The sequence below is a fragment of the Erinaceus europaeus genome, chromosome 18 (genome assembly GCF_950295315.1).
Source record: "Erinaceus europaeus chromosome 18, mEriEur2.1, whole genome shotgun sequence".
Taxonomy (NCBI): Eukaryota; Metazoa; Chordata; class Mammalia; order Eulipotyphla; family Erinaceidae; genus Erinaceus; species Erinaceus europaeus.
In genome coordinates, this window is record NC_080179.1 from 10,257,458 (window position 1) to 10,270,002 (window position 12,545).

General features: G+C 42.0%; 1 protein-coding gene across 2 annotated transcripts in view; it reads left to right on the forward strand.

Moving 5' to 3' along the window:
• CERKL (ceramide kinase like) overlaps window positions 1-12,545 on the forward strand; it is a 116,366-nt gene that overhangs the window by 70,978 nt on the left and 32,843 nt on the right. For both annotated transcript variants that reach the window (XM_060177624.1, XM_007522150.2), the window contains exon 3: window positions 11,786-11,917. In XM_060177624.1, coding sequence (XP_060033607.1) covers window positions 11,786-11,917 — 132 coding nt within the window. The remainder of the gene's footprint in view (window positions 1-11,785; window positions 11,918-12,545) is intronic.

Here is a 12,545-nt window from a genome sequence, read left to right on the forward strand (position 1 = left end):
AAATGTAATGTATATTCTAAGTGCCAGATGAGATATAAACTGTTAGTAGATGAAGAAGTGAACCCAGAGACAGGTTAAGTGAAACTGGTATAATCCAAGTGAAAGAGATAGTAGTGAGAAGTAGTCAGACTGTGGAGTTGCTTTTTAAGACAAAGTTGGATGGGTTATGTATATAATGGGCATGGAGAATAGTAAGAGGTGGGGCCAGGCAGTGGTACACCAGGTTAAATACACATAGGTACAGAGCTCAAGGGCCTACTGAAGGATCTTGGTTCGAGCCCCAGTCTCCCCACCAGCAGGGGACCTACCTCACAAGCGGTGAAGCAGGTCTGCAAGTGTTTATATTTTTCCCTTCTTTATCATCCCCTCCTCTCTCAATTTCTCTGTCCTATCTAAAAGGAAGAGAGAGAGAGAGAGAGAAAGAGAGAGAGAGAAAGGAAGGAAGGAAGGAAGGAAGACAAAAAAAAGGCCATAGAAGCAGTGGATTCATAGTGCAGGCACTGAGCCCCCAATGATAACCCTGGAGGCGAGAGAGAGAGAGAGAGAGAGAGAGAGAGAGAGAGAGAATAGTAAGAGAGAAACTTAGTCAAGGATGTTGCTTATGGGAGTTCCAAGGTCATGGCCAAGGAATACCAAGGACTGAAAGATCTCACCTGAGAGAAACCAGTAAAACAACAACAACAACAACAACAACAACAACAACAACAGAACACCCAGAACCTCACATCCCAGCTTATAAAGTTTGAGGAAACTTGCTGAGTCTCAGGTGCATGGAATAAGGGTGGAGTAGGGCATCATGGGACAGAGGCAGCTTGACTCCTGCTGGCAGCCAAGGGAAAGCAGATGGAACCATATAGACATCATGACATTTCTCCCAGAAATACTTAAGAATACATCTTTAAAAGTGCACGTTTTATAAATAACATCTTACCAAATAAACCATTGTTTTTTTTTACCAGTTGTTACTACCTGGTCCACAATGAAAAATTTCCCATGTTGTCCAGAATGTCTTTTGTTGTCCCAGAGATACACCAGTCCTTTTGGCTTTTTCAGTCAGACAAGGATCACGGGGTAGATGCCACAGCCCTGATGGGCCCCCTTGTAGTAGGCATTCGGCTTAAACCTGCTCACACATGGCAAAGCAGGCACACTCCCAGTGTTCTGTCTCGCTGCCCCTCCCCTGCCAGTGTCTTGTTTTAATGATATATACCAACTAGTAAACAGACAAGATCATTCATTGAATTACATACATTTAACCTGCACTACAACTTCCATCCTTTTTATTCTGATGCTAATTTATGGAAATTAAGTTGTTTGGTTTTTCTTTTCTTTTTTTTTTGGTAGACATTTTATTGGGTATAAGAAATACCAATGAATCCATTTCAGCATTGATAATTGACTGCAAATTCCAGACAAACAGACTCGTTCTCTGCTGACCTCTCTAATAAAAGCCATTGGGTAATGCTGGGCTTCATTCTGAAGACTTACTTGAGCTGTATTAACGAGTTAATTGCTTCTGGGTGGTTTCAGTGAACTTGACTTTCTAATTCCTTGTGTATCCTGTAAGTAGACCTCTTAGCTATATAGTAGAAATTTGAGCTAAGAATATTTGGTCAGTGGTATTTAGTGTTTCATTATCTCAAATGATCTTAATGTCTGTCTCGCTCACTAGTAATGAGGCTCAGGTGATCCCCCAGACTACGAATGACCTTTGTGTCAGGCAGGTAGGTGATGGCTTCATCGCTATTGTGATGTTTCTCTTTGAAATGAGGAGATGATCTGTTGGGTGTTAGTTAGTTAAGGACCAGGGGAATATCTATCTAGTTCTCAATAAATACTTTACCTACTGGCTTTAACATGCATTGATGATTCTTGCCTTTCCTAATTATTTAGTGAAGGGCAGAACTGAGATTTTTTCATTTCAATAACTCCTTGTAAACTTGTGGTACTTAATACATTTATTTATTTAACCTATCTGGAACCTCTCCATGCAGGATTTCACTGCCCCAGCTGTTTTTTTTGTTTGTTTGTTTGTTTTCTATTAAGTTAGAGAACAGGCGACAAAGAAACACCATAGCCCAAAAGTTTCTTCTGGTACCAGAACTCCTCCTGTGAGGTGTCTGGGTTTGAATCTAGACTGTACACATGTCAAGGCAAACGCTTTGTCCAGTGATCTCTCTGGTCCCGTGGTGATTTTAAAAATGCAATATCTGGGAAGTTGGACGGTAGTTCCGAGGGTTAAGCACAGGTGGTGCAAAGTGCAAGGACCGGACTAAGGATCCCGGTTCGAGTCCCCGGCTCCCCACCTGCAGAGGAATCGCTTCACAGGTAGTGAAGCAGGTCTGCAGGTATCTGTCTTTCTGTCCCCCTCTCTGTCTTCCCTCCTCTCCTGATTTCTCTCTGTCCTATCCAACAATAAAGACAATAATAATTACAACAGTAAAACAACAAGGGCAATGAAAGGGAATAAATAAATAAGTAAATAAATAAAAATAATTTAAAAAAATACAATATCCGATGGTGGGGATAGATGGCATCATGGTTATGCAAAGAGACTTTCATGCCTGAAACTTGAAAGTCCCAGGTTTAATCCCTTGCTGCACCATAAGCCAGAGCTGAGGAGTTCTCTGATACAAAGAAGCGAGCAGACTATGAGAGCAAACCTCAGGTCTCATGTGTGTGTGTATGTGGTGATCGCTGAGATCTCAGAAGTAAAGGGCAAGACTTTCATGCATATAGCTTTCATTTATTAAGAGATGATGTTACTTCTGCAACTAGTACTTTTTGATTGCACTGAAATCCAACCTTTATTAAAATAACAAAATAAATTCTGAATTTTTAATTACCAATTTTCAGATTAAAGTAAAATTTCTGACTAAAGAATGAAACCATTGGGGCCAGGCGGTGGCAGAGCTGGTTAAGTGCACACATTACAGTGTGCAAGGACCCAGGTTCAAGCCCCGCCCCCTCCCCCACCTGCAGGGGGAAAACTTCACAAGTGGTGAAGCAGGGCTGCAGGTGTCTCTCTGTCTCTCTCCCTCTCTATCTCAATTTCTCTCAATGTTTTTGCCTCTATCTAATAATAAATAAAATAAAATAAGTGAAACTGGGAGTCGGCTGGTAGCACTGCGGTTTAAGCACACATGGCGCCAAGGACTGGAATAAGGATCCCAGTTCAAGCCCTGGCTCCCTACCTGCAGGGGAGCCGCTTCACAGGCGGTGAAGCAGGTCTGCAGGTGTCTGTCTTTCTCTCCCTCTCTGTCTTCCCCATCTCTCTCCATTTCTCTCTGTCCTAACAATGACGACATCAATAACAACAACAACAATAACTACAACAACAATTAAAAAAAGAGTGAAACTAGTGAGATTGGGGCAGTCAGTAGGTCAGACAGACTTGGGGAAAAACAGAATTTCAGATCTTAATGTTAACTTTTTCTTAGATGGTCTGTAGCCACCCGAGTTCAGTTGTATTAGATATGACACATTCTATTTTAACTACAAGCTGTCTTCTGTGTGTATACAATTAAAGGGCTGGAGGAAAAGGGTTCAGTGCATCACAGATGCCGGTGGCCTCCATCTGTCACTGTACTGTTTGCTCTTCCCTTCTTCACCTCCAATACATGGTTTCATGAGACATTTTCAGTGGCCAGAAGTCTAAGGTAAATGAGTAACTCCCTGCCTGTTCTAGAAAAAAACCTCCCCTCCCCTCCCCTCCCCTCCCCCCAAGGACCTGATAGCTTTCCCTGTAGCCCTCTCTAGTGGTTGCTCTGCTAGTCATTTCACGTGGTAAGCAGTGGAGACAGCAACGTTTGGCCACCACAGCTGTTTTGAATCAGTTATGCCCCCTTGCTTTCTTCAGTTTTTTTTTTTTTTCAGAGTTGAAGGTCAATCCATAAGACACTCCATCACATCTTAGATTCTGCACAGGTCACTGGGTCCTTCCATTCCTTGAAAACGTCAGCTCTTAATCTCATTTCCACTTTCTCCAGCACAGCCATTGTCATAATTCAGTGTGTCTCATAGATACTCTCTTGGTGTTCAGTCTTTTCCGCTTCAAAGATCTTGACCCGTACATTCTCTGCCTCTCCCAATGTCATATTTTTAGAGCAGTGAGTCTCTCTTTAAGTGTAGATCTCAGACCAACATTAGCATCTCCTGAGGCACATTCTTACACCTCCTCCTTGATTGAACCGCACACACTAAAGCTGGGATACCGAAATCTACACTTTAAGGAGCCCTCTAGAAGCCTCTGAAATCTATGCCATCAGATGCTGGGACTTAAACTTAAAAGGGGCTTTGGCTGTGACGTATGAAGGAATGACTGCGGGGTGCTGAGAACGGGTTTAAACAATTTGGGGCTTTATTGAGGTGTGATACTAGGATAAAGGCCAATATCTAGGCACTGCAAAATAAGCAGCTCTATTTAAGGTGAAGCAAAAGAAAGGTTTATTCCAGTAAAACCACTGAGAATGTGAGGGGGAGAAGTCTAGCTAGGAAAATAGGCCAGAGTCCACAAACTAAGTTACCCAAGAGGAGACCAGGATCAATCTGGAGCCACAGCAAATGGAGAGTCCATGGTGAAAGTAATCTAATCAAGAGAACAAGCTACTCCAAGGCCGTCCTTAAATACATCCCCGTAGGTCTGCTCTGCCTCAGGCTGATGTCATTCATGTGCTCACTGTCCCAAGCTCCTGTTGGGGTCACAGCAATCACACCTTATCATTGGCACTGTAGATGACTCAGCCTGTTTCAAGCATCCTCACCTCGTTGAGGCTATTCCTTCTGTCTTTCTTGTTTACCCAGTGTATGCTACCAACTCCTGGAGTCCATAAATCCTACTGATGCCATAACTTACTCATTCTGCCTCTTTGAGTGAAAAGTCCATATCCCTCTTTTTAACTCTTCACTTCCTCTTCCAGACAGACATTGGCCACTCTTTGATTTTTCACTTTCACCACCATATTCTGAGTAAACATGCCCTGTCAGCTCTTAGGAAATGTACCTGCCATCTAAGCCTTTCATAGTCTCCATTTCACCCATTCCAGTCCAGAGAAGTTGTTTCTCAGCTGAACTAACACACTTACTCTATTTTCTCCGTCTTTGCCTTCTCCCTTCTCGGTGTCTGCTTTCTGAAGAGCAGTGAGTGACTCTGGCAGCTTCCAGACTTATATTGCTATTTTGCGTAATGTTTACCATCCTGCTTAGAACAAAAGCCAGAGTCCCTGTAGATGTCTATAAGGCTGTAGGTGACCCAAACTTTCCTGGCAGGCAGCTTATTTCTTCTGCTTTTTCCTTCTTTCCCACTCCTCAACTTCATTCTTTAGTTTTTATTATCACTTAAGATATGTTGAACTACCTTGTCATTTCTGTCTCCCACCTCATAATCGAAGCTTTACAGGGACAGAGACTTCCTTCCTTGCTCACTGATGGAGCCTCCTTGTCTAGAGAGCCCTGCCTGACATGCAGCTATTTGAGTATAAATGAATATCATTTTTTATCTCTGTCCCTATGGCTACCATGCCCATTTACTAAGCTATCAAATATTTGTCCATCTTACTATGTGCTCTGAACTAAGGAAATGAGGAGCACCACCCCCCAGCCCCCAGAAATTTCCCAGTTCTTGTAGTAAATAGATAGCAATGACAGCAGTAGAAGAATCAGTGTATAGGAAATAAATGCGGGGCCAGGTGGTGGTGCACCTGGTTGAGTGCACAAGGACCCGGGTTCGAGTCCTCGGTCCCCACCTGCAGGGGGAAAGCTTTGCAAGTGGTGAAGCAGTGCTGCAGGTGTCTCTCTGTCTCTCTCCCTCTCTACTTCTCCTTCCTTTCTCAATTTCTGACTGTCTCTATCCAATAAATAAAGATAATACCAAAAAAAATTTAAAAAAAAAGAAAAGAAATGCATCTAAGGAGAAATGACCTAGCTAAGAATCATAAGTGAAGTAGCCCACAGCAGACGTCCTTAAGAAAACAGTGAGTAAAATGATATATATGGAGATACAGAGTTTAGTCGCAGTGATTGACCACACCGGAGGAAGAGTATGGTGGGTGAGCAGGCAGACTGCAGAGCTCAGTGATGAGGAAGCATCACGCTCATTAAAGGAACCTAATGAGGAGCCGGTGTGGCAGGAGAGAAGGTTGGAGACTTTAAAGATTGTAATGGGGGCAGGTGGCTAGATGGCTGAGCCACATATCACCCGCCACGCACAAGGACCTGGGCTTGAGGCCTTGCTCCCCACCTGCAGGGGGGAAGCTGGGCCAGTGGTGAAAGCTGCACGACGTGTCTCTCTTTCTCTCTCTCTCTCTCCCCTCTCCCCTACTCAATTTCTCTGTCTTATCTAATAAGAAAGGAAAAAATATATATAACTCTACATCCTATGTAATTTACATTTCACACTCCTGCTTTAGTCAGGAAATCCCTCTGCTGATCGTCTCTGACATGTATATCCTTAGACTCCTAGCTTCGCCGTCGTCATATTGCATGAGCTCAAAGGAAAGGAGGAAAATGAATACATTGCTCTGGTGAAAATTCTTTATGGATTTATAGAACCTTCTGATTAATTTTATTTTCATTGTTATCATCACCTGAGGCTTAGTAATAAATTATCTTGCTTAAAACTTAAAAAAGTGGCAGTCGGGCAGGAGCACAGAGGGTTAAGAGCGCGTGGTGCAAAACGCAAGGACCAGCGTAAGGATCCCAGATCGAGCCCTGGCTCCCCACCTGCAGGGGAGTCGCTTCCCAGGCAGTGAAGCAGGTCTGCAGGTGTCTGTCTTTCACTCCCCCTCTCTGTCTTCCCCTCCTCTCTCCATTTCTCTCTGTCCCATCCAACAACAACGACATCAATAACAATAATAACTACAACAATAAAACAACAAGGGCAACAAAAGGGAACAAATAAAGAAATATTAAAAAAAAACTTGAAAATGTAGCTTTACCCATTTGCCAATTTATTGACAGAATGATAACCCAAAGATAATTTTTACACATAGATCTTTAGAGGCATCAACACTTTCACTTCAGGGTAGCTGTCTTCACAAATCTCAAGTGACTCTTCCTCATTTCTAAAACTTATCCTACTCCCCCACGGTCTTGACAGTTTAAAAGGGAAATAAAGTCTATTTTTATGATAGCAGTGTGTGGGGATTAGCATTTAGGACCCAGACACCTTGTTGATTGGGATTGTCCCTGCTTGAGGACTGAAGCAGGATGTTTTGGTAAATTTATCCGATAAGGTAAATTTACTTGATTTCAGTATTCATTCTGCTTCTTGGACTCTGGGGATTTGTAACTTCCAGTCTTGTCATGTTTTAATAAAAGTGAGCCCCAGACTTATCTGCTTGGCCCATCCTGGCTAAAGAATGACAGTGCCTTCCTAGATGGTAGTTTTTAACCTGTTTTTCACTGTCATCTCTCTAGTCATGTTTAATCTGAAAGAGCTCCTTGACTTGTCTCTATATCTTTGACATTTTTGAGGAGTTTCAGATAGTTTATTTTGAGAAATTCCCTTTACTTGGGTTTGTCTGTTTCATCATGTTTGATGCACTTTGGGCAAGGTTGCTGTCAAACTGGAAGTGGTGTTGTGTCCTTAGTGCAGTGTATCAAATATTATGGGGCCTGTGTGTCAGTTTATTACACTGAGGCTGTTGTCAGATTTGATCACTTGTCTAAGGTGGTACCTGTCAGATTTCCTCACTGTAAGTGCTCCCTTTTATTCTTTGTAATTACGGAGGGTCAGAGTCAAAGAACAAGTAAATATTTTGTTCTGTCACTAATGGTTATAGAACTCATTGTCATTTTTTGGTCAGTAATTATTAATACATGGTTATAGGGTTCACTGTCATCATTGCCAGTAATTACCATTGTTCATCATATCTGACTTGTGATTTCTTCCATAGGCACTAGTTGTCATTCTACTGTAAGGTAGTTCACCTCTCCCCCTTACACTCATGGGCATTGTTGTGTTAGTGACACAAGGCGTTCAGTGTAGCATCATCTATTAATATCTCTTTGCCATTGATCATTGGTCACCCCATGACACTGTTTTTTTCATCACTTCTTTTATTTATTTATTTATTTATTTATATATTTTCTCTTTTGTTGCCCTTGTTGTTAATCGTTGTTGTTATTGCTGTCGTTGTTGTTGGATAGGACAGAGAAAAATGTAGAGAGGAGGGAAAGACGGGGAGAGAAAGATAGACACCGGCAGACCTGCTTCCCCAGTGAAACGACCACCCTGCAGGTGGGGAGCCGGGGGCTTGAACTGGGATCCTGATTCCTGTCTGTGTGCTCTTCTGCCATGTGAGCTTAACCCACTGTGCCACCACCTGGTTCCCCACACCCCTTTTCTGTAAATAGCGTAAACATAGAAAATAAGATAGAAAATTCAGGAATAAGTACCCATTGAGGTGAAAATTCTGTTGATGATTAGGGAAGGCTTCAGTAGTCCTTTAGGTGAACATTGAAACAGTGGTAGAATTTTGATGCAAATGGCCATGGGCTAGAATGGAAAGGTAACCGCTGTGAAGGAGGGAAACTCTAGCTTACCAGGGTGTTGGCTATCCAACCAGAGATACAGTGGATCTGGAGGAACAGAAAAATGCCCTGAAACTACTCAGCTTTCTACTTCTGCCTAAGTTAGTCCCAGTTCTTTAGAATTTCCTCCCTAACTGTTGGGAACACTATTTTACTGATGGTGAACAAAAGGAACTTTGGGACATGAACGTAAGTAGCATAGGGCTGACATCAGGCTGACGTCAATAGCACATGACAGACATATGTTATTAACTCACAGGGGATTTTTGTGGGTATGGGAGGTTACCTAACCAAGCAGCTGACAGAAGCACAGCCTTTTTTTTCGAATGTCTCCTTGCCTCCCTCCCACTGTTGCAGTTCCTGTCTGATTTCCTCCCTGGACCCGATTGATGCACAACTTTAAGGACTAATGGCTCCTGCTACATGTCTAGCTAGCTTTTTCCTTCTGTTTTCCCACTGTGGTTTTTATATACCTAAACTGTGTCTTTCAAACCCCAAAGAAAAGCCCAACAGAAAATTTTAATTTTACTGTATCAAACCTCACCTCACTTCTCCTGAATGAGGTCTGAGGAAGGAGGGAAACCTCAATAGAGTAAAATGGGAGCCTTCCTTGAGAAAACTGAGTAGGATGAGTCAAAGGCATTGAAAAAGAGTCTCTTGTCCAGCCAGAAACTTTTTCTAGACCTGTAGTGAGAATTAACCACTACTCATCTTGCTGTCTTGCTCCCAATTGTACTTTGTGTTTCTGTCAACAAGTCCACTCCGTCTTGTGCTATTTCTATTTGTGATCATGTCATCTTCCTTTAAAATATGAATCATGGGAGTTGGGTGGTAGCGCAGCGGGTTAAGTGCACGTGGTGCAAAGTGCAAGGACCGGCATAAGGATCCCGGTTCCAGCCCCCGGCTCCCCACCTGCAGGGGAGTCGCTTCACAAGCGGTGAAGCAGGTCTGCAGGTGTCTATCTTTGTCTCCCCCTCTCTGTCTTCCCCTCCTTTCTCCATTTCTCTCTGTCCTATCCAATAATAACAACATCGATAACAACAACAATAATTACAGCAACAATAAAAAAACAAGGGCAACAAAAGGAAAATAAATAAATAAATATAAAAAAATTTAGAAAAAAAAGATATATGAATCACATCTTAATCCTCACTCTTCTTTCAGCTTTGTCCAGAAAATAAATGGTAGGAACAGCTGTCTGGAAAAAAAGAGGTTTATTGTGGACTGCAAAGCAATCCTCAAAGAAGAGAAAATGGATGTTGATTTTATACAGAATCATACGTATTTATGAAGGGAGGACTGTATATTCCCAGTGGAGAAACATGCACTGGAGTTACAGTGCAGAAGACAGAGCCAGGAGAGCGTCATCAGCAGGGACTTATATCATAGATCTAGGAGGACCCCATTCAGCAGCCCCCACTGCTTATCTCTGCCTGGTCTAAGATCCAGGGGGTCCTTATCAGTTTTGTCTGGGTTCAATCAAAATCAAAAGAATGAAGAAGTGTGACTGCTTCTAGGAAGGAGTATACCAGTTTTATCCAGAAAAAGAAGGAAGAGAGGGATGCAAAGATGCCAACAGTTTTGACAGCTCATGTATTCAATAAATGAGGCTTAAATGCAAGTGTGTGTGAGAGGTGGAGAGAGAGGATAGGTGGGAGGGGGAGGGAGGGAGGGTTCTGAGCCCAAGCAGGGCTGATGAGAGCTGTGGTGCCAGCAGGCAGGAAATAACAGGGTGCCCGTGCAGTGGCCCTGGAGAATACTTCGTGAGTGGACTTTAGCCCCAAAGGGCAAACAGAAGACATGGAAGCAGATCAGTTACCAATTCGCCACTCTGGAAATTATTTAAATGTGGAAATTGAAAAAAAATGTTAGGGAGCATAATTTAGAGGTGTCAAGACTGACTCCTCCTACCAAGATAGGGAGTGAGCAAAGGACAGTTTCAGAGGATGAAAGTTCAACATGGTCCTATTATCTTTCTCATTCAAAACACTCCTTAAAATTAAATAGTATTGAAATTGAAAGATTTTATTACATTAAATGTAAGAAATGAAATATTTCCACTTAAATCTCTCTCTCTCTCTCTCTCTCACACACACACAGACTTTGCTGAAGTAATTTTTTTTCCAATTTGATTATTGTTAGTGTTTTAATTAAAAAACAATATTAATGACTTTTAAAGTCTTCAAATGTGGCCCACAGAGAGCAGTTGACCATAAATGAACTGATGTTCAGTTTCCTTCTGCTGCTTCTGTTCTTCTTGTTCCTTCTTAACAACAGAAAATTTGCTTTGCACCTGCTCCAACTGGGTTCTAAATGATAAGCACCGTGCATGTCAGGAAGATTGTAGTATGGAATCTCAGCCCCAGCTGTGAGGCAGCACTACCCCCAACCCCCCCCACAGAGAGGCACTGCTTGCCCAGTTCCCAGGAGAAGAGCTTTCTTTCTTTCTTATAGTCTTTTCAGGCTTGAACTCTGACCTAAACCTGCTTTTGAGTTCCTAGCATGCCTTGCTCTGGGAACTGGACCAGCCCAGTCCTGCTTACTCTACCCGCCCAGGGTTTATGAGCAGACTAGCCTGGGTAGCCCTGGGTCCAAAGCAGAGACCATCTCTTGTAAAGAACATGGTTATCAGAGGAAAGGAAATGTTTGTTATAGTCTATTGCTCATTGCTTCTCTCACCAACCACCCCACAACTGCTAAAGGAACATTTGATATATTATCGGTGAATTCGCAAATGTACATAAACAGTGACTAATATTCAGAAAGTTCCTTTCATTCACATATTCTTTGTTGGTAGGTAAATATAAATGTTTTAAAATAATAGCATAGTCATTAAAAATTCTTCTAAGGTTTTCAAATTAAAAAAAGCAATCGTTGGGAGTCAGGTGGTAGCGCAGCGGGTTAAGCGCATGTGGCACAAAGCGCAAGGACCAGCGTAAGGATCCCAGTTCCAGCCTCCGGCTCCCCACCTGCAGGGGAGTCGCTTCACAGGTGGTGAAGCAGGTCTGCAGGTGTCTATCTTCTCTTCCCCTCCTCTCTCCGTTTCTCTTTGTCCTATCCAAGAACACCAACATTAATAACAACAATAATAACTACAGCAATAAAACAACAAGGGCAACAAAAGGGAATAAATATTTTTTTTAAAAAATAGCAATCATTAACAAGGAGTGTAGCATTCTATTGGAGTTAGCGTATGTTTCTAAAAAGAGAGGGGGAGGAGCTTTGTAACTCTGTCCTTAATGTTTCCATTTAGGTTTTTCCAACAGACCACAGTCACTAAAGATTCTCCTTAATCCTCAAAGTCACAAAAAAGAAGCTACCCAGGTTTATTATGAGAAGGTGGAGCCACTGCTGAAGATTGCAGGGATAAAGACTGATGTAACAAGTAAGTCAGTTTCAGAATGTCATTTTGCCTTTTAAAATGTATAAAAGGAGATCAGGTAGCCTTCATTCTGTCCTTGATCAGAAATAAGGAAGGTGTGCAATATCTAAAGTCACTTTATGTGCTTCTGTAATCTACCGCTGTAGTTTTAAATAACATCAGTGTTCCTTCTCTGGACCTTTATTCAGACTTGAAATTTTTTAAGCTTCATTTTATAGAAAACCACACACCTCATGTCTTCATTGAAATGTTTGCTATTTATACACTATTTCGGCAGCTTGACAAACAACTGATGTTGACTTGTTAAAAAGTGCTTGGTGTCTTTGCTTGGACTCCTTAGTAAGTGGTATTTGTTGTGACTCTGACCCCTGCTGGCAAGGTCAAAACTAAGCACTTAACTGGTGGTTTTAGAAAATTTAGCAAAGTCAGAGGCTTAAATCTACTGTCTAAAATATGAAAGGTTTAGACCCAGGAAAATAGACTCACATTAATGCGAAGGTTAATAGCAAAGAATGTTAGAAAAGTCTTTTAATGTTTTTTAATTTAGTAATCAAATCCCATTGTTTGCTTGAGACTCTTAATTTTCCTGTATAAGTGGTAATAGAATCACTGGCATCATCAACTACTCACT